Source organism: Crocodylus porosus, unplaced genomic scaffold (genome assembly GCF_001723895.1).
Source record: "Crocodylus porosus isolate Cpor-Errol unplaced genomic scaffold, CroPor_comp1, whole genome shotgun sequence".
Classification (NCBI taxonomy): domain Eukaryota; kingdom Metazoa; phylum Chordata; order Crocodylia; family Crocodylidae; genus Crocodylus; species Crocodylus porosus.
The window spans coordinates 56,918,947-56,941,836 of NW_017728948.1; the positions used below are offsets into that span (position 1 = coordinate 56,918,947).

The 22,890-nt window shown below is 39.9% G+C and overlaps 1 protein-coding gene across 1 annotated transcript in view; it reads right to left on the reverse strand.

Moving 5' to 3' along the window:
• SGCZ (sarcoglycan zeta) overlaps positions 1-22,592 on the reverse strand; it is a 517,747-nt gene extending 495,155 nt beyond the window's left edge. Inside the window, exon 1 of the mRNA XM_019553415.1 lies at positions 22,398-22,592. Coding sequence (XP_019408960.1) covers positions 22,398-22,592 — 195 coding nt within the window. The remainder of the gene's footprint in view (positions 1-22,397) is intronic.
• Positions 22,593-22,890: the final 298 nt, after the last annotated feature.

Below are 22,890 nucleotides of genomic sequence, written 5' to 3' on the forward strand. Positions count from 1 at the left end.
GGAGGTGGTTCAAGCACCTACACTGAACACCTTCAAGAGTAAATTGGATGCTTATATTGCTGGGATCCTATGACCCCAGCTGACTTCCTGCCCCTTGGGCAGGGGGCTGGACTCGATGATCTCCCGAGGTCCCTTCCAGCCCTGATGTCTGTGAAATCTATGACTTTGGCGTCTCTCCCTGCAGCTGCCCCTGCCCAGGTGCAGCCCAGGCAGGGACCTGTGCAGAGAGGGGTCCAGGGTCTCTCCCTCCTCACAGCAACCTGGTCCAGACAGCAGTGCACTGCTGCTTAGCGTGGAGGTTGTGGGGGCTCCCCTCCCCACCCACAGCTGCTGTTGCCACCTGGTGGGGCTGAGAGCAAGGCTGGGGAGAAGGGCTACTCAGGCAGTTTCCTGGGAGGCATGTAGGAGCACTTCCAGAGGCCAGAGGCCATTCTTCCCCTCCATTCCCCTCAAGTCCCATTAACAGCAAATCTCTATTTGGTCTGCTCATACTCTAACTTACTGTACTTTAAGCAAAGAACAATAGAGTTCTTCTGTCAAGGGCTTTTTGAACATCTGTATTTTAGCCCCAGTGGCAACTGACAGCTGTAGCTCCTAGTCAGGCCTCTGTCTGCCAGCCCTCTAGTGGCAAATCACAGATGTGCAGGTCAGGGACAGTCAGAGAAGGTTTTTAGCCTGAATGTGCAAATACTCTAACCTAGAGCAAACACTGATCAACATCTTAGAAGCTTAAAGTGTAATGTGTAACAAAACCCTTACACCACCAAATAATCAGCATAAGTATATGGAACATATAAAGCTGGAAATTGGACATTAAACTTCCATTGAAAGGCGCTAAAGTTGGAAAACTAATTGCCATTTATATCTCGGAAAAGAAATTCTCTTTTATCATTCTTACTGAATACAAGAAATGCATATTTTATTGCAACAGAACATTTTTAAAAATGGAAGGCAGTATCATTAATGAATATAGTTTCCAAGGCTGATGATGCCTAAGAAAAGCATTAATTTACTATTAATACTAGTGACTTACTACACTGTATTTATATTTGACTGTTAAATAACAACAGTCTGACACATTATACTTAAAATTCTTCATGAAGCTTATGGATAACACATGCCAACTGGGGTACACTGTGTACAGACAGTATATCACAAACAAAATATCTTTGTTTTTTACCTTAACTGGATTCTTCAACACTAGGATTTTAGTAGAATATATTCTCTATCAACTGTTTGTTTTTCTCTTACCTGCCTCTATTATAGGTAATTTCCAATAATGACAAATTTCATTTGCATTTTACTATTCCTGAACCTAGAAACTGGACAAATCAAAGTCTGTCCAGTTTCAAAATGTGCACTATGTCACTTTTCATTGGACGAAGGGACACAGGACACTGCTAAAAGGTTTGGAGCAACATACACGTGTAATGACTTTAAAAGGGAGAGAGAGCTACTGCTTGGAAGCACACAGCAGCTAGTAAGCTGTAACTGTTACGTCCATGAGCACGTAGCAAAACAAGTGAACTAAAAATCACCCTGGCTGAAGTAGGGTTAAAAGCAGGAGTGGTTGTACTAGATAAAAAATTGCTGTGTAATTCCAAATAGAAGCCCTCCATCCCCTTTTGAAGCGGTGACAAAAAGTACTTTTGTCCATACCCAAATGTGATAAATTCAGCAAGGACCCATTTTAATTTCTTCTCTCAGAAAGAATGTACTTGATTATTTGGAAATGCTTCAGTTTTCAGGGCTATCAATATGGAAGCATTGATATTTTTCATGGGTATTAAAGCACCATCTCTAACGGTACCAGATGTGCAAGACCATTGAAACCAATGAAACCATCTGTACACTTAAAATTAGGCACGTACCTGGAAATTTGACATCTTAGACATTACTATTTGTTATCATCATCAATAAAACCTACAACATGTTACATATTGCAATCAATTATTTTTAACAAAAGTACTCTCTCGGTGTTGTATTTTTAGATATACGAGCCACCTGAAAACACAGACACTCTTGTTTAATGAGTAAAACCAAACCTTTGAATTTCAAGAAATTTGGATTAGTTTAGTAATAAAAGCATGTCTTAAACACCTTCATTTGTTTTCTGATCTGGATAGAAAAGGTGCTGAAATATCTTGACAGGGAGCATTTCTCCAGTACATCTGAACTGTGAAGCAGCATCAAATATTGAATTTACAAGAAAGCCTTTCATATAGCTTCCAGATTTCAGCATCACATTACTCCCTAGAAATTTTAAATTCCAGTCCAAATACTCAAGTTGTGCATTAATTATTTTATTCATTACACTCCTTTTCAGCATTCTGAGATGCTTAGAATCAAGTGCAAAAAGCATGCAAAAGTATATGCATAGGAAATCTATACATTATTACTAATTTAAAGCTCTTCTATATCTGTTTCTACAGAATTATAATACTGTAATTGGAAATTATAAGAAAGCACTCCTTTGTTTTGCTTGGAAGTTCTCTCTATTGAGTTTGTACTGCTGACAGAGGATTTATACAATTTTGTGACATGACAAAAATTAATCCGTACCAAATACAGACTGGTGAATGCTAAATCTTACATTTGTATAAATCATCATCCAGAACCACAGATAGAAATACTAGATGAGGTGCATACTGCTTTTTAGCACAGATATTATGAGTAAATGGTTTCTAAACCATTTCCAAACACAAAGGAAACAAAAAACGGTGAAAGGAAAAAAAATGCCTTGCCAAAAAGCTGGATCTATACAGTTGTAGCTTTTACATCGTGTGTATTGTTTTGAATCCACTCCTTTTGCATATTATTTATCTTGAAGTGTTTGTATTATTACAATGAATCAAAATTAACTTGGACATGATTTGTAAATGAAATCACACCATTATTGTAGATAGTTTTGATTTGTGGCTGCAAATCCTGTACTTAGTTTGATAAGACATTTCAATTTAGCTCTCTCCTGCTGTGCTGCAACACTGCTTGCTACTCTGCATGCTCCTAAATAATTCTGTAAGAGTTTCTCTCCACCCTCCACCCCACCCCCGCCCCAACACACACACATTTTTCTTTTATCCTTAAGGAAAAGAAACAGATTTCTTCCACACCAGATTGCAGGTTGAGACTAAAATATCTGACCTTACTATCAACGCTCAAACACCTTACGTGCTCACCAATACGACACACAAAATTTGTGGATGTCTGTCAGAATCTAAGTGATTAGTTTGGACCTGCTAGAAGAGAGTCTTGTGACCCTATTAAACCACACCCCTTGCATTTTAACTCTCTTATTCCTAGATTAACAATAATTTGTCCTGTTCAGGTTCCTTCCTCAAGCATTTCTGCCTGACAGAAGGCTTTTTGTTGGTCTGGGACCTTCTTGCTCTCCTTTTCATGTGCATTAAAGGGCTTTTACATCATCAGGGGATAGGGGCTGAATGAGGTATTTGGAGGCCCAACCCACTTTTTCCAGATTTTTTAGGTGATACAACTCAGGAATTCCCTATGGATGAACACTTACAACAGATAATTATTCTGGAACAGTGCGGGGATCAGGCTTGATGGGATGCTAGGCTCCCTCCTCTCCCCATCTCATGCTGCTTCTATGTCTCTGTGCACACACACTCTCTCTCTTTCCCCCCAACCTAAATGCACAGCCTGTGACAATAAGCGGCAACAGGAACGGGTGCCAAAGCACCCAAGTCACCTGATGTCTTCCCTGCTCTTTTTCCTGCTTCACCCACCTCTTTTCTTGTCACCCATTCCCATCACCACTGATTGCCAGCAAGGGTGCAAAATCAAGTGAGTAGCCCTTGGAATAGAGTAGGGAGGTCTGGAACACCAGAAAGTGGTTTGGGCACTGCAAAGAAAGAGTTCAGGGAAAGAGGTGAGAAGGGAGATGCCAGCCAGAGCAAAAACCATACTACAGTATTTAAAGGCCTCTGCCCTGCACAATTGTCCAGGTACTGCCCACCCTTCTTCCTCTCAACTGTCCTCTCCCTAACTTAACTTTTCAGGGTCATCTTACCCTTCTTCCACAAGCTCAGTTGGAAGCCATCACTGCTCTAAATCACATCATATATAGAGGCTGCAGTGGGAGTAATTTTAGTGGGTCCATCAGGCACTGATTTTTAGATGTTTTCACCATATGTTATTTACATTTTATTTACCAGTGGTCAGGGACCCAATAATGATAGGAGCACCCTCAGAGGACACAAGCAACACAAAACTGATTGCACCCCTTAACTATCTAACAGTTCAAATATCAGTACATGTGACTCAGTGAAACAATTGCTTATAAGAAGCACAGTCATTTAAATTATGCTGGTTTGAAAAAGAAACCTATAATTTACACAACAGAAATGTCACTACATGTGCAGTCTGCCTAAAACTACAGTTCACCAGGCTTCATTTATGTTACCCAGAAACATAGGAAGGAACCTGTTATGTTGAATCTACAAACTGCTCAAGACGCATTTTCTCCTTTCCTCAGTTAGCACCACATAACCAGGTGTTCTTAAATAATTCAAATCATTTCACTAGAATGTACCACAGGTTGATAAAGTATCTATTTTGCAATATAGTTATCAAGCCATTAATAAAGAATTTCAAAAAGAGTTTTCCAGTGCTGCTAATGAAATGCACGGCCTGATATAGCAATTAATACTTAAGATCTTTTTATTTGTTAATAAACAACAACACATTATATGCTTATTATCAGATTTTGAAATATTACTCCAACCAACCATTTCAAATAAGTAGGATGTAGTATTATGAAATATTTATATACCCAGATTACTCAAACTGACTTTGAAAATGTCATGAGAGTATAATTTAATATTCTGCCAGACTATTTCTGCTGAGATTATATTTATGATTAACATGCCATAATTCATGCTTATTTTCTTTGGGGAAATGAGGCAATGAGTTAAGAAACCTCCTCCCCTTACAAAGCTATTGAACAAAAAAATTCTTATTATGTATTTTATTGTATAGTTGCTTTACATAAGTGACTCAATTCTAATCTGAACCTTAGGGCATCTGAAGTTATTTTATTCGCACACACCATGAATCTGAAATCCATAAGCATTTTTCCTTAGAAATGGCTTTCATACCCTAATTTTTGTGCTGTAATAAAAACCTTCATCTGCTATCCAATGTTACTTGCTTGAAAGTAAATGATTTTTTAAAAATGAGTGAACTATAGATTATAGCTTTATGAAATTGAAACAGAAGAGCCTATTGGCCCTTTGACTTTTAGGCCAAACTTAGGTAACCATTTAATTCCAAGATATTTATTTCTCCATAGAGCCAACTACAAACTAGAGACCAGAGAACCAGCTTCCTGTAGGAAAACAGAGAGATATAGTTGAAGGGAGAAATCTCATTTTCACAGTTTGTTTTGAAAGATTCTCCAAAATAGGAAGTACAGCCGGCAGAACCTGCAAACCTAGGGGAAATTTGCCATTGACCTCATGTTTCTTCTCACCCTGGCTCTGGATCTTTCCATCAAAACCTTGCCATATTCCTCAATGACAGCACCCCTTAGTGGGGCCATGATAACAAGGATCCCCCTGAAGTATGTTTACCCAGAACTCCTACTAGAGAAATGGTCCCAAGCAGAAAGAAAATATAGCATGGAACTGTTTAGTTGCCTTAGAGGTAAATTTGAATCTACATTGAAACAAGGTGGAGTTTAAGCACAGAGATCCAAATCAATTTTGCTTAGTGGCTGCAATCCCTCCCTCCTCAATTCAATAGACTGAAAAAAAAAATAGATGGGCTACTACACATACTCAGAAGGAGTCCAAACCAGCCACCTATGCACCTCATTCTGTCTGAACTCTGGACTGTTGTCCAAAACGGTTCTGGGAGGCACCTAAATTCTGCCTAAGTCCCTCATTTATTAGATGAGCTCAGAGCACGACTGGCAACTGTTTGATTCTGAGAGCACACATGCAAATGAAGCTACTGGAGAAAGTGATGGTAGTGATGCCTCCTTTTTGCACTAGACTAGTAATTGGAGTTCCTATCCAGGAAATCAAAGACTTGGGTTCTAGGCCTGTTCCACCTTGAGTGGATTCTTGTCCTTTCACCCTTCTTGAAGCTGAAAGGCAGCCAAGAGAGCAAGACTCAGTTAGTAAACAGTCCTGGCAGCAGGGAAGGAACCTCGAACTCCCAGCTGCAAAGGGAACATCTTCCCCGCTAATCCACAGAAACACACGCCCTTCTTTTGTCATTGTACACACTGCCCTCCTCGCCCTCAGAGATGGATGACTTTTATTTCACTCCATCCTGCTTCTTCCTTCTCCAGTGAATCTTCCATTTCCGGATGCCCAGTGCACTAGTTTCTTGTGTTGTTCACTCTTCAACAAGGTTCCTTTGCTTTAAAGCAAACTCAATGCTTTTTCTCATTTAGTGCATTTTGATTCAGGAAGGCATCACCTCTTTGAGCAATCTGATTTATGGTGTTATTCCCATGAAGTCCTGAATCCAGCATCAAGTGTGTGTGAAGGACAGCAGGAGTCTAGATGCCTACAGATAAAATTGGTGACTATCCAAACTTCTGTATAGTCAGAGAATAAACTTTGCACACTTTTTGGAAGGGCCTCACACTTGTTTCTTCTGTTCTTACTGAAAAGTCTTCATAACAACCAGGGAGGGAGGTAAAAGGGTATTTTTGTCGTCTATAAATTATTAAATTTTGCATTACAGATTCTCATTTTAAAGGTCGCTATTGCTCAAGGGGAAAAAGAGGGCTAATCAATATGCAAGTTCAGTTTCTTTCTTTCCTCTTCTCCCCTCTCACAGCACTCACTTTTTGTTTGGTCAGTCATCTCAACTGAATTTTTATCCTAAAAGTGGAAACCTGAAAGTGTCAGAAATACAAACTACTAAATTTTGAATGTGCAAGAGGTAGACCTTACAATGATAAGGGGTGACAACTGCCCTTGGGGAAAGATAAGTTTACTATAGCTGCTCTCTTCAACAAATATAAGATTGGAGCAGCAATAACAACATCTGCCAGCACAATGACTGAAGGAGGGAAAAAGAGAAAACTCACAAATACTAAAGGCAAGCAACATTTTATTTGACAAGTTCTTTCCGCAACAGTTTCGAACCTACTCTGGGAATATGCTGTTGATCTGCAGTCATTTTTAGCTTGTCCAGTTCGATACAAATCATTAACATTTAGAATCTTCCAGTTCTTCATTTTTAAGCACATCTGGCAATATTTAAACAAAAGCAACTTGTAGAACCAGAAGTGAAGGGCCTTGTCAGTTCTTCCCCTGTAAGCTGAACAAATATTAATGGGCTTAGTGCTGTTTGGTTTAGTGGAGCAGTTACAGGATAAGGCAAAAAACCTGCTCTGGCTGCCCCTCACCTGCACAACTGTGACTTGATGAGCAGGCTTGGACACTAGAGGCTTGGTGAGCAGGGGCAGGACTGGTACCTAAGGTAAAGACAGTCTCACTAGTCGTCCTGCCAGGTACAGTGAGTGCTGCAGCCCCAGTGCCTACTGCTGCCCCTTGGACTGGCTCTGCTCCCAGCTCTAGCACGACAGTTGGGGTGAGGGAGTGGAGTCACTGCTTCCCCTCCGCTGCTCTCACTGGGTCTACTCCTGGCTGTGCTCTAGGAACAAACAAGCCAGTCTGAGTGGGGGCTCCAGTAAGGTTAAACCAAATAACAAGTGCTTTAAGCTACTTAAAAGGTATTAAATGTGCAACCAGTCCAGGGATTAATAGCTCCAGAAGCCACATAAATTTACTGTGTAACAAGCCCCTCAGTAACTACAATGCACGCATTCCCTTATCGTAACAGTAACAACCAAAACACTGAAAAAAAAACATAATGAAGATTCAAAGGCACTAGAAGTTTTATTCTCCCCACAAAAAAAAAATCACAAATATCATGAAATTTGTATTTTATTGCTTACAAACCACCTAAAGGCAGACCCAAAACAAACTGCATCTTTGTTAGCAATTTTCAAGTATAAATACTAAAGAAACCCTTCTGAACAAAAAATGTAACACAATTTGTGTAAACATTCTGGTTGTGTATACAAACACATTGGTTTGTATTGATGCAGGCTTGATCAATTAGTGATTAAATTACAAAGGGATATTTAAACAGTTCTATTGTCACTTGCAAAATATATAAATGTCATCATTTCCCTTTTCACCATCAGTATGAAAAATGAAATTGTTTCTTGGTCTGCCTAGTCAAAGTAATATGTCAGAAGATTTTTAACTCTCCTTGTACCCTGTGTAAACCACCCAAACCTGAATCTGAGACATAAACATTATGCTTCTTCTGTACCTGCTACTGATGAAAGCAGGTGTATAGGGACTGAGCATTGGCTCTGCCTTGCAATGAACCAACCAATGATATCAGGATTTAGTGGAAGGAGACACACTTTTCTGGCGGTTGAAGTCGGCAAACTATCATTCCTCCGAAACAACAAGGTGGGGGGCAGGAAAAGAATCATGGATTTTTTTTTTTTATAATTTCTGGAATAGCAAAGTAATATCTTATACTTCCACCTCATATTAACAAAAAATCTCTCCCTGTTCTCCTCTGCCCGAGCCTGCACTTTTCCAGGCTAAAGAGCCCCATGGCTCTCAGCCTGTCGTTGTAAGGTCTGTTTTCCTGACCTCTGATCATGTGCATAGCTCTTCTCTGGACTCTCTCAAGGTTCTCCACATCCTTTTTGAATTGTGGAGCCCAAAACTGGACGCAGTACTCCAGCTGCAGGACCAAGAGAGAGAGAGGGAAAGATTGTTATACCTCTACCAAGTGGTAGACTGTCTTGTGACCACTGTGGTCCACTTGACAGTCCAAAACCCACCTTTACAGTTACTCCATTCTTATTCCTGTTACAAAACTGTACCATGCACCTGCACACCCACACTCCCACATGTCCACATGCTGGTTTGTCATCTTTAACTGTCGCAGTTTTGCAAAGGACGACATACTGATAGAAAATTACCATAAGGATCGATTAGTTCAACACATCTGAATAAGATACATGGTAGTGCCCATTAAATGCAGTTAGTCTCAATGACAACTCTTCCTGAAGTCATGGTGATCTTCCTGAAGTCATTGCAAATATTTCGACTTTCTCTTTACTCACACAGTTGAACTGCACCTTTTTTCCCCCCATTTCCAATGATTTCTGGTTTGACATGCTGTTGACTGTGCTGGGGCCTAGCCCAATGAACTACATGGTAAGTCGTAGGCTCGGCAGTGCTACACTCACTAGCACCATGAACAAAAGAGATGTGGAGGTCATGATTGACCACAAGATGAACATGAGCCACCAATGTGATGCCATACCAGCAAAGCTCTGGCTTACATCTAACGATGCATCTCAAGCAAGACCCAGGAAGTCATCCTCCTGCTTTACTCAGCCTTGGTGAGACCGCAGCTGGAATGCTGAATCCAGTTCTGGGCTCTGTACTTTAGAACGGATGTGGAAAATCTTGATAGAGTCCAGAGGAGAGCCACATGTATGATTAGAGGACAAGAGAACAGGCCTTATGAGGAGAGGCTGAGAGACATAGAATTCTTCAGCCTGCAGAAGTGAAGGGTCAGGGGGGACTTGGTATCAGCCTATAAGTATATAAGGGGTATGCATCAGAAATTGGGAGAACATCTGTTCACCAGGGAACCCCAAGGGAAGACAAGGTCTAACAGTCATGAACTCCAGGAAGACTGTTTTAAGCTGGACATAAGAAAAAGCTTCTTTACTGTCTGAGTCCCCAAAGCCAGGAATAGATTCCCCCCGAAGTGGTGCAAGCACCTACTCTGGACATTTTTAAGCAACACTTGGATGCTTATCTTGCTGGAATCATTTAACCCCAGCTGACTTCCTGCCCCTTGGGCAGACGGCTGGACCCAGTGATTTTGTGAGGTCTCTTCCAGCTGTAGTGTCTATGAAATCTATGAAGCCATTAACCTTTTGGCTTTGGACCAACATCATGCATACTGGGCATGTCAATATGTACAGATGCTCTGGGGTGGGTTTATACATACAAGAACATGGAAGCTGATTTGCTGCTCATGGCTGCAGTCTGCTCCTGCTTCTGCCAGTCCTGCATCAGCCCCCTACAGCAGTCACGGGGAGCTTTAGGCTACCACTGGGTGCTGGCTCAGGAGCTGACAGGGAGCAGAGGGACAGGAAACAGCTGTCTCCTGGAAGGGGCTGGGACATTTCTCACTACCCCCAGAAGTTGCCTGTTGCCACGGTTGGCTCCACCACTGGCACCTGAGTGGGGACAATGTTCCTCCACCATGGCAGCAGGGAGCTCCTAGCCCCCATTCCACTATCATATGGCTGGGAATGGGAGATTCTCATCTCCCAGCCCCAGCCCCACAACTGTGGATCTTAGGCTGGGAGCTAAGACTCTTTCAGCCTAGGCCCTACAACTGTGCACCTGGGGCTAGAAGATAAGAATCTCCCTGCCCCCATTCCCTGATTGCAAGGCAGGGGGACATTGTCCCTGCTGAGGCTCCAATGGTGGAGCTCACCCAGGCACCAGGCAGCTCTTGGGGGCAGGGAGCAATCTCCTGCCCCTTGCTGCCTCACTGATCAGGAGCACATTTGCTCCTGGTCAGCCATCTACATCTGCCATACTGCACAATACATAATTGGGAATAAATTTGCTACTTGTCTTTACAGTTAGTATATATACTCAAGGTTAGAACAAATTCCTGTGCAGTAAACATCTGCATGTGTAGATGGTGATGTTTACCATGCAGTAATTAGCTATAATCTCGAGTAAAGCATCTCATGTAGATGCATCAAGTTTGTACCCTATATAAGTACAATAATGCTTTTTAAAAGTGTGTTTACACAGCACTTGTGCAAAACACTTGCAGCAGTTTCAAAAAGGAGAAATGCCTTAATTCTGGATGAACTAAGTCTATGGGTACCACATGAAGAACTGCTGCAGTACAGAAGAAATACCCCCACAAATTGCACACCACTGGTTATGATATATCACCCCTCCCTTGAACCCATATGAAAAATCCTCAACTAATTGCAACCCATACCAGAAAGAGACCCTATTCTTAGAGAGATCTTCCCAGAACCACCCGTCCTAGCCTTCAAACAAGCACCAAACCTTGCTAACCTCATCACCAGAAGCAAACTTCCTCAGACCGAGAACATACCCAATGGATCCAGACCATGCCATGACAAGAAATGCAAAACCTGCCAACACATCTCCACCACCCCCACAATTACTACACCCCACAACTGAGCCATTAGCATTCCTGGATCTTACAGCTGCACCTCCAGAACCATAATATATCTCATCCAATGCACCAAATGCCCTGATGGAAAATATGTAGAAGAGACCAAACAACAACTGCGTACCAGAATGAATGCACACCAGAAATCTATCAAAGACAGGAATACCCAGTTACCTGTGGGGGAACATTTCTCACAAGAAAACCACTCTCTCTCCAATCTCTCAGTCCTGATCCTCAGAGGAAACTTACAAAACACTTTCCAGAGACAAGCCTATGAACTCCACTTCATCAACCTCCTGGATACTAAAATTCATTGACTAAATATAGACATTAGATTTATGACACTTTATAAACTGCCTGACATCTGACTCCCCAGGTACTTATCCACTATTTATTCTCTTTCTCTCTCCCCAACCTCCACCCAGCCTGTGGCTCATCCATTGACTCCTCAATCTACATTTTCATTGACTGCCTATCTTGTATGCATACCAGCCCAGCCTCTGGCTTCTTTACTTTTCATTCCATCCAGGAAGAGCAGACACCAACTGCTGAAACTTCCTGAGCCTGATGAAGAGTTTTTGAACCCAAAAGCTTGCTTAAAAATGGTTTTCCAACTATTTCAGTTGGTCTAATAAAAGATATCAGATTCACCCAAAGAACCTTGTCCACCATGGGTACCTGTAGTAATTTGTCTATATGCAAATGTTGTTCCACTCTTCCTTGTGTGCAGGGATAGCAGGGTCTGACAGTAAGAGGTGGGGACATGGGAGAGGAAGAAAGAGGCTGCAGTAGGAACAAGCTGGGGGACAGAGAACAAGGAGCTAACCTTGTAGGTTTATTGTACTCGCTGTAGTAGTGAGAAGTGGACTAATTCAAGGCAAATCTCTAAAAATTATATTCTATACTTATTCCTTTTAGAGACAATAAATACAATCCAAATCATCATCAAGTATATTTTGCAATTTTTTGTTATATTTAACTGAATGACAAAGAAAAATAAAGACATTTACTCCCAGGGTCCTTGAGGGATAATGCTAGTTTGGGCATTTTATTGGCATGAAGGACACTGATGTCACAAAACTAGTGTGTGATTACTGCCAGCAAGAATGAATCAAAAGATTTTGTTTTTTCATTCTTTACTTCGCAAGCGACTAGTAAAAATGTATTAGGCTGGATTTTTCAAGAAGAGTTGGCCAGCTTTATATTACAATCTTGGGTTTTAGATTGGTGTAATAATGCTGGTTTGTATTCTATAATGTTTCTACAATTCCTATGTTGCCTCTGGGAGTGTCATTCATATTCTGTTTTTGTTGGCTTGCTTGCTTTTTATTTTTTGTGTCTAGAAACTTATGACCCTAAGGCATCCACATGAAATACCGTCAGCTGCTGGACTCATGCGATCAAGAACAGCTGTTTTCTTATGACCTAATAAAGTCCATATAGATGTCTAATGTCTTTGATGGGAAAAGCCCTACTGCCTTATCAGTCCCATTTAAAATGTTTAGTTTCATAAACTGTGTTTTGGAATTTAACCATAGCTGTGACTATATTGACTTAGAAATAAAGTTTCAAAGAAATCATAGGAATAAGCAGAATGTGTACCATACCACTTATCTTGTAATTTTTATCCTCCCTCTCCCTCTATTGCTATCTCTTGATGTGTTATGTTCGTCTAACTTAGGCTGCATGCTTCCGTGGACCTGATTATGATTATGGGCTGACTCCTTACCTACACAGAGCCTCTTATTTCAAGCACTTATAGGTGAGTGAAGAGCTGTGATCAGGGCCTTAAGCATTTAAGAACATAAGAAGAACATGTAGATTTACTGCTTTAAGGAACAATTTACTCTTATAATAGGGAAGTGAGAAAACATACAAACAAATAAAATGCTTTTTTACCCCCCAAAAAGTTCTAAAACTTTAGTTTTTGGAAGTATCAAAATTTGCTCAAATTAACATGGTGCCTTTCTAATTACAGACATACCTCATTTTACTGCACTTTGCTTTATTGCGCTTCGCAGATATTGCATTTTTTACAAATTGAAGGTTTGTGGCAACCCTGCATCGAGCAAGTCTATCGGTGCCATCTTTCCATCAGCGCCATTTTTCCAACAGCATTTGCTCACTTCGCCACAGCCACAGCTACCCCAACCTTCAGCAGCCACCACCCTGATCAGTCAGCAGCCATCAACATCGAGGCAAGACCCTCCACCAGCAAAAAGATTACGACTCACTGAAGGCTTAGATGATGGTTAGCATTTTTTAGCAATAAAGTATTTTTTTAATTAAGGTATGTACATTGTTTTTTTAGACATAATGCTATTGCACACTTAATAGACTACAGTATAGTGTAAACATAACTTTTATATGCACTGGGAAACTAAAAAATTCGTGTGACTTGCTTTATTGCGATATTTGCTTTATTGCGGTGGTCTGGAACCAAACCCGCAATATCTCCGAGGTATGCCTGTACAGGCAAATAAAAGCACCAGATTTACAGCATCACCTAAAATGTAAACAGTTGTCCACTTCCAGCAGATGCAAAAGCAAACATCTCATATATATCAAACATTATCATTTTTTCTTCTCATGCAGTAACTTTTAATCAATTATTACTTCTGTTAAATTTTGATATTTAAAATGTCAGCTTCTTCAAACAATTTTTATAAATCATTCAGTTCTCTTAAACAATATGACCTGTGTGCTTGGCTATTAGGCGGTGCAAAGCTTCGATTGCTGATTTGATTCGATGGAAATTCGGCCCAATATGGCAGCTGAATCTTCAAATCCAAATTAAATCAGAAGACCCTTTAATCTCTCTGAATGGAATCGGAACCCTCCAAGTCAATTCAGAGAGATTTAATGACTCAGACATAGACACACTTTTAACTGTTTTTTCTACATACCTCATGGTAGCAGGTGGCTTGTGAATGCCGAGATGCTGGGACAAATGGAGCATCCCACGGGAGTGCGGTGGGGGGGGCCCAGCATGCTCAGCAATGGACCCAGAAGTGGATCAGAAGCATTTCCAGTCCACTTCCAGGTCCGCTGGGGAGCCCATGGGAGACCCCCCCACACGACCCCAGTTCAGTGACTGGTGCCTCTTGGGTATGGGGGGGACACCCAGGGTACTTCTGGTCTACTTCTGGGTCCACCACAAAGCATGCAAGGGGTCCCCCTGTGCTCCTGTGGGATGCTCCATCCGCCTCACCATTGCAGAATTCACTGCACCTGGTACTTGAAGTATGTGGTTAAAACTGTGTCTATGGCTGAATCGCTGATTCTCTGAATCAGCATTGAATCTTCAGATTTGGATTCAGCCATATTGAATCAGAACAGTGATCCAAATCAATGAATTGAATCACTGTCCCTGATTCAGGCTGAATCCAAATCAAATAAGGCCCATCTCACACACCCCTATTGCCTATGACTGGTTAACTAAAATCATACATTATTTTCATTTCCCAGTTGAACAAAGATTACTGTTAAAATCAGGTTTCTGGATCAGACACACACGTACACCCCTTAAAGAGACCGCTTTGAATTCTTAACAGTATGTCATAATTGACTTTTACAGATACTCACCTGTAAACCATCTGTTAGAATTTTCATGGAAAAGGAACATTTTATTTTAAAGGGCCAAAGATAGAACTGAAATTAATTCCATTTCTCATTCATGCAAGTATTTGAAAAATATATTTTAGATACTTGAGCAAGTTAAATTACACAAGACCTTTAATAGTTAAAAATACAACTTCTTAAGAAAACTCTTGCCCATTTAAGTAACTCTTTGAAATGATAGTTTTTTAATAAGTAAATACATTTTATCACATTTATGCTTTTAATTTATCAAGTTTATTCTTTTTAGCTTCATAGCACTGTTTGAAGTATCATTCCCTTCTGAGCCTTCTGCATTTTTATGCGTTCTAAGGGTTTACCTTTTGTCATTAATCACAAAATGGGTAACAAAAAATTCCGCAAAGAGCTGTATGTATTTGGTAATGAGCTGGCCACTGAAGATGCATTTTACATGTAGCTGCAGATAGGTCATGCTTCTCACTGACATATGGGCACATTACCTACAATACTCATTATATGCTGCAGGAATGGTAGTTCCTGAATGTAGGGTTGAATCGCACCCAGCCCTGGCATTTGGTAGGGCAAATTCAATGCTGCTCTAAACTATAAAGGATCATTATCAGTCTACAATAACCCTTCTCTTTCCTAGGAAGTATAACTTGTTCTGCTTCCTCCAAGAATTTGCCAGTCATGCTCCATGGATTACAATGCATTTCTATATTTACAGATTAAAGGCTCTGCAGTTACAACACATGCTCTTTCAGAAATAAAATAACTTCAAAATAAAATACTACGTATTAATAAGATGGCTTTAAATGTAGTCACATCCTTGTACAATGTACATACACATGGGATTTGTCTTCTGTACTTATTAAATTCCCTAACAATAGTCTCTCAACAGATCCAAAGTGACAAAACCAATATCAAAGACTAAGAACAGACAGTCAGAAAGCTGAGGCTGAATCCATTCAATCTTTGTAGGTTAGTCTAAGATGTATAGATTAAACTGATAAGCAAGTAAACAGACATTAACTTTTGATTCCAGAAATGCAGCTACATGCCTGCAGAGGCCCAGGCCAGAAGCCAGGGTGCATTAGAGCATACCCCTTTGCTAAGCTGGAATAGACAGTTTGGGCCAAGCTATCCTACCCACCCTGTAAGGGGGGGGGGGGGGGAGCTAGGGAGGTTTCCAGGGGAGATGTAAAGCATCCTGGAATGCTGGGGGACTGTGAGTTAATTTGAACCTGGAGGAGATCAGGGACAGAAACTTAATATTTTAAAGTTAAAGTTTTATTCCAGCAGTATAAAAGTTTCTCTAATCAGTACCAGGACTCCATTTTAATCATCACTTGTGCATTTGTGGAAAAGTATGCTGCCTCAACACCAAAGAGATTCCTCCCAATCTAAATTCGCGTGAGAAAAAGTTAAATTGAATAGAATTTGTTCAGCTTCCATTGCATACTTGTTCCCTAATGGACTCTCTCAAACCCAGTATTTATGGCAAAATATAGCCTATTACATGGTCCGTTGCAACGTCTCAAGCAGGAGACTGAAAATCCTGGCATATGTAGTGCCTTGAATATATTTTTTATGCCAAGCTATTTGTACATTAGTAGACTTAGTGAAGTATTTAGGGATAAAAACTGAAAAAAGTTTTCTCTAAATTCATTTCACTTATACTTTTCACCTATATTTACAGGTATGGCAAGAAAAATTAACTACAGTATCTTGTAAAATGCGCTGTAATCTCTAAATTTTCTAACTCAAAAGACAAATGTCAGAAATCTTTCAATAAACTTGTTCTTGTAAGATTCCCAGCCAGGCTTATAATTTCTTTCACTGGCCTTAAGATTAAAACTTACATTAAGTATTACCCAGTTCTGAATTTAAGGTTACAGCAAATAGTACTTTGTACTACACATTGTAGTCAGCTTGCACTTTATCATTACAAGTGTATTTCACCTGGAGGGAGGAGTAGGGACCGTCATTCATTCTGGTAATTTATGTTCTGTTGATGCACATGTATAAATTCCAGCAATATTCATAGGGTCATAGGAAAGTAAGGCTGGAAGGGACCTAATGATGTCATCTAGTCTAGCCCCCAGCTCAAGACAGGATTACCTCTGACTAAAGCATTCCAGCCAAGTCTATTTAATCTTCTCCTGAAAACATCCAGGGATGGAGATTCCTCAAGTTTTCTAGGTACCCTGTTCTAATGTTTGTCCACCTTCACAGTGAGAAAGTTCCTCCTGATCTCCAGCTTAAATTTCCTCTGAGGCATCTTGAGGCTGTTGCTCCTAGTCCTGTCCCCTGCAGCCAACATGAAAAGCCAGCAGGCATCCTTCAAGTGTCTGAAGACTTATCAGATTCACCCCCCAGTCTTCACTTCTCCAGGCTAAATAACCCAGTTCTTTCAGCCTTTGCTCATAAGTCTCATCTCCTGGATCCCTGATCATTTTTGTTGATTTGTGCTGGACTCTTTCCATGCTCTTCTTGAAGTGGGGCCCAAAATTAGACATACTTCTCCAAGTGAGGCCTCAGAAGAGAATACAAGCACAAACTGCTTTAATCAGTTTAAGATGTTTAAAAGAGGGCTGAAGCCTAAACAATGAACCCTTAATATATTGGATTATGTAATTACATAAAATTTAGGCTAAGAGAGCCTACTTGGGAATTCAGAACATAATTTATCTGAGCACTGTATTATTATACTTATGTAATGTTCCTTCAAAATTATGCATTAGAAATTTCTCAACAAATTTTGAGGAAGACTCTTCTGTCAGAAAGACTTCAGGGCTTTACTGTTCATGGACATTCATAACTATGAAGAGTTCAACCAGATCCTTTACTGATTTAACTGAGATGGCCCTGCTTAAAATGATCATGATGAGCCTCTAAAATTTCTTATTTCATTTACATCCCATGTACACACTTTTGATGAAAATGCTAATCTAAATTTAAGATGTAGAAAAAGTCTGAATATAGCAAAAGTTTTTTTGCTTTGATAAAATAAAACAAAATAAAACAGATGCAAGCATGATAAAAAAAATTGTTATACATTTTTGTAAATGTCACAGAAAGTTCTGTTACTCCAGTTCTTAAAAAATGTTTTTGACATTTATTATAATAATCCATTATCACTGCATTTGAAATACTATAGTCACTAATGATCTATTAATAAAACACATTTTCAAACCATGAAATATACATTTTTTACTAGACAGTTATATTTAGAAAATCATAAACAATAGTTTTATATCTACAAATCCTGTTGTCTCTAACAGGCTAAACAAAGATCATATCATGAATTTATATAAATATTTGGAGTGGAGCACACAAATCAGTCCTAAAATAATATATCACACTAAACAAACTATCATGCATTTCATTTTGTGAGGAATAAAGGTTAATAATCTAATGCCAACAACACTGTATTAGGCATAAATAGGGGTAGAGAATGATCTGCTAAAGGAACAACTATAAAATAAAATGATCCTGTCAGTCTTCACAGGTACAAAATTTTTTGATAACAATAAAGTGTACAGATTATTCAAACAGAAAATATTAACAGCTCTGAGTTTCCATTTATGGGATGGCAAATGCAATAATGAAAGTGAAATATAATGCTGTTAGATCAATAACGTTCCTCAAACAATTTATACATTGTTTTCTGCTTTTTAATGGCATAGTAGGGCCATATTTTCTTGTTCTACTCTTTACAGTTGCTTATTTGAGTAACAGTATAGGTACTCGTAAAATGTAAGAATTTTCCTCTATAACAGGAGGATTAAAGATTAATTCACACTGCCAACTGTACACAATCTAATTGGATTTATAATATTGTAGGGCTGCAAAAATTCCACATTAGCTAAGTGATTTTTGAATTGCAATACTTAGCATAGTCATGAAAGACTGGATTTAGGTATATAGGGCATTACACTTTAAATGTTATCTTTCTGAAATCATTAAGCCTGTGTTTGTATAATGACTTTAGCTACATTCATACTTCTTAAGCTACTGAAGCAAGGACTTCAATCGACTAAGTAGTAAGCAGAATCACTGAGACAGATCTGTGTTGTGCACTAAATGCAAGATTTTTATTCTTATGTTGTATTTTAAGTTAATGACTTTTTGAAGAGTCTAGACACAGTAAGGTGTTGCTATTTTTAAGCAGGAATGAAAGCATCTACATTTTCAAAACCTAGAATGGACACCTACATTAGGTAGCTCTGTGGCAGGCTTGTAGTCATGAAGACCAGCTACAAAATATCATTGTATCAAACATTTTTCTTGTGTTGTTTCATGTAAGATTGAAGCAGAAGAATCTATGTAACAAGGCAAACACATGAGAGAATTCACCTGCATTTTTAATACTTCTTCCACGTGAGTGTTGGTTGTATTTTACCATTCCCTGAATCTCACTATTGCACATAAAATTCATCTAATCAAGACTATTTCATTAAATCAGTAAAATCTATATGGACCCTTAAAATACTTTCACTAATGTGTACACACACACACATACACACACACACAACTATGTATGTAACGAACTGCTGACAAGGCAGACACTAAAGGCTTCTAAAATAGAGATAGTAATTTTATGAATTGTAGCACACAGTACACACCACTTCTAATGCATGTACAGAAAAAGCTGTGTTAACTGGCACCTTACAAACCAGCATGGCCCGGGGGAAAGCAGCCTGCGCTGCCAAGTTCCCATGGCTCAGGGCATAGCAGGCTATGAGGGTCCCCCCTCCCTGCATCACCAGGAGGGGCAGTGATGCAGTGGGAGTGGCGGCGACATCCCAGATGCAGCGGGACAGGCACTCAGTTATATGGCATATTTTATCTGGCACCCTCCATTCCCCATGGGTGCCAGATAACAAAGCTTTTACTATACATGGAGAGTAAGTCAAATAATCCAACAACCATATTTCCATTTTTAATTAAGTAATACATCTCTAACATTCCATAGATAAAAGAGGTTATCCTGGCAAATTAGAGCAGGAAAAAGTGTGTCCCATAGGAAACCATCGATCCTCAAGTTTGTTAACCTGTCTATGTATGCCATTGTTTGTGCACGTACTTCCCCTTCACTAGGAGAGAAATTCCAAGTCATCAGAACTCGCCTAGGCTGCTCCTGTGTCTCAACCATATTTGTGCATCCACTGCAGAGCATGAAGTTTAGACCAAGCCCAACACCAACAGTCAATGTTTTTCCCTTATAACATTTTGATATTAACATAATGGGGGCAGGGATATGAAGATGGGTCATAGAATTTGTGAGTAGCAAAATAAAATTACTATAAAAGTAACTTTTTTCTTTTAGTTCTTTGCTCTTCCCCCTAGCACCAGTTATTGTTCTCTTCTCAGCAATATCTCTCACAGACTTGTTTACCTCCTAGCAATTTAATGATGGTGCAGGAATGGTCCTAAAACTTATCAGGTCTGGATGTCTGTATCATAGTAAAGTGCTATATAAATGTGCCTGTTAAAGACTAATTCATTGTTTTACAATTGCTTACAGTTGGCAGATATTTTTGGAGAAGTGACTACTAGAATGAGCAGTGACTGTAGACGGTATTATATTAGTTACACCTTGGTGGTTTGATTATAGGTCACTATCCAACTGATGAGTTCCTCCTCCTCCTCCTGATAGTTGCCCAAGCCTTGAGTCTCCCCACAACACTACAAGTATTCTGTGGTATAGTCTGAATAGTCCACTTCTAGTTAAATAGAGTGTCCTAAAAACATCTAGTTAACCAGAGGCAATGTGTAGGGGGTGCATGGGAGTGCACATGCACCCCCCTGACAGCAGTAGTGTACCCTCTCACAGAAGCATTCCTCACAAAGGTGGGGGGGGCAGGCAGAAGTGCTGGTGCCCCCGCTATGAGTGCTGGCCAGGGAGTGGGGCCACCAGGAGAAGTGCTGCTGGCACTTCCGGGCATGCCCCTGGCCCTTCCAGGCGAGCCACTGGCACTTCTGGGCAGTGTTCCCTCTTACAGCCAGCTTAGAGGGAATGCTGCTTCCGGGTTGACACACACAACTGGCTGTGAGAGGGACCGTCCCCCAGTCACTGACTGGCTGCTGGGTGGGGACAAGTGCCCCCCCCCCCGACTCAGAAGGCACCAGTCACCCATGTAGTTGACATAGCTTTCCGTCACCTTTTTCATAAGAGATTTGCGAAGAATATTGCAAGGAGGTTGAGGGCCAAGAAACTGAGTGCTAAAACACAATATTTCTATGTAAGCTTCAATACTTCCAATGCGATTCAGTCCTATAATTTATTTTGGTGGTGCCAAGGTACCTTAGCCAACACTTAAAATCTGCTCTGAAAGTCTTTGTAATCACCACTGGACTTCAGTGCCAGTATATGTGCTGTTAGTGATGGCATGGTTGCATCAATACCAAGTTGTTATAAAGTAATCTTTAGGATTGAGCAGTGAGTATGAACTTGGGATATGGTGAGAAACACCAACATGGGCCATGGAATTTTTTTCTAAGGCTTAGGAATTAGAAGTTGAGCAGTCTTGAGAAAGACTTTTTTGTCTCTTTCCCTCTTCTCTTTCTTCCTTGACAGCTGAATTTGAGACAGTGGGTCCTTGGGTACATACAACTGGAAGAAGCCTTCTGAGCTACATGGTTCAGTCCCTATAGTCCCAGGCAATCATTAACCCAAGGAATACCTATAATCACCACCACAAACTCTCACACTTAATTACATGGCAAAAATATCTGAAGAGTATTGAAACCTATGTCATAGGCAAGTGATAGCAGGGCAGTGCTAATGTAGTGACAGGGAAATAGCTTATTAATATATCTTCAGAAGACCAAGACAAGAATCAAACCCCATACAAAGAAAATAAAAGCAAAAATGAACAAAAAGCTCCATGTCTTAGTAGGAATTCCCTCACCTCTAGGATTCTTTTAGAGAAAGTTGTGACATTTGCGAGTCAAACTGGTGTGTTCATATCCCATGTGGTATGTCCATTGCTTAATGGCGTTACAATCTTGAATGAAAAAAGGCTGTTAAGATCTGGGAATTAGTGCTGAGAGAGTGGTTGAAATCAGTGTTGAGAATAATTTGAGTAAACAAAAGCAATATTTTCACAACAAGAAAAAGAGCCTCACAATAAAACTTAAAACAAGCATAATCCCAAGTAAGTGCCTATTTATCAAAATCTCTACAAACTATCTATACACGGGGTGGAGGAAGAAGAAGATAAAGACAGACATTGTAGGCTGATGGTGCGGCCACATGCTCTCTGTCCTCAGGTGGAGGCATAAGGACGCACAAAATAAAAGGAGAGCCCTAAAACAGACACTGCTGACCAAAACACTCTTCCAAATGCACATATGGAAGGATATTTGGAACTCACTAAGAAATAGCTGAAAAAAATATAATTTTAAATATCCAATATTCAAGTTACTCATATATATATATATATAAAAGAAATAAGATGAATGTGTACCAAAAAAAAGGGGGGAAAAAAGTAAGCAGCACAAATTGTAAGCATGAAAAGCAAGAGATGCAAAATCATGGTAGTACTTACCACTGTGAAATTCATAACCTTCAATATCCAGATTGTCATTGCTAAGTTAACAATCATGGTAACCAACAGCAGAAGGACAAAGAAGTATAAGCACCTCTTTCGCCATCCATAAATGCCTACTGGATAAAACTGAGGATTTTCAGTCCTTGGCAGGTTGTTCTGCTGTGTTGCTAGTATATACTGCTCTCGTGTCATCTGGAAAAATAATACATAAGTAAAAATGAAAAGTCTATATTATAGATTTAATTTTATGTAGAATATCTAGGGGCAGAGCTGTAGCAGCAAGTTACTACAAGATGAAGTAGGATGCAGTAATGGCCTATCTACAGGTTCTTATCCCACCTTTACTGAGGCCTAAGCTACCTCATATTCATTGTTGGGTAAGAGCTTGCACATGGGTAGTAACCAGAGTACCTAATTTCCACTGTATAACCTACCTAGCTTTGCAGTAACTTCTATGTATAATAGCACTGTATTTTATGGTTAAAGTACT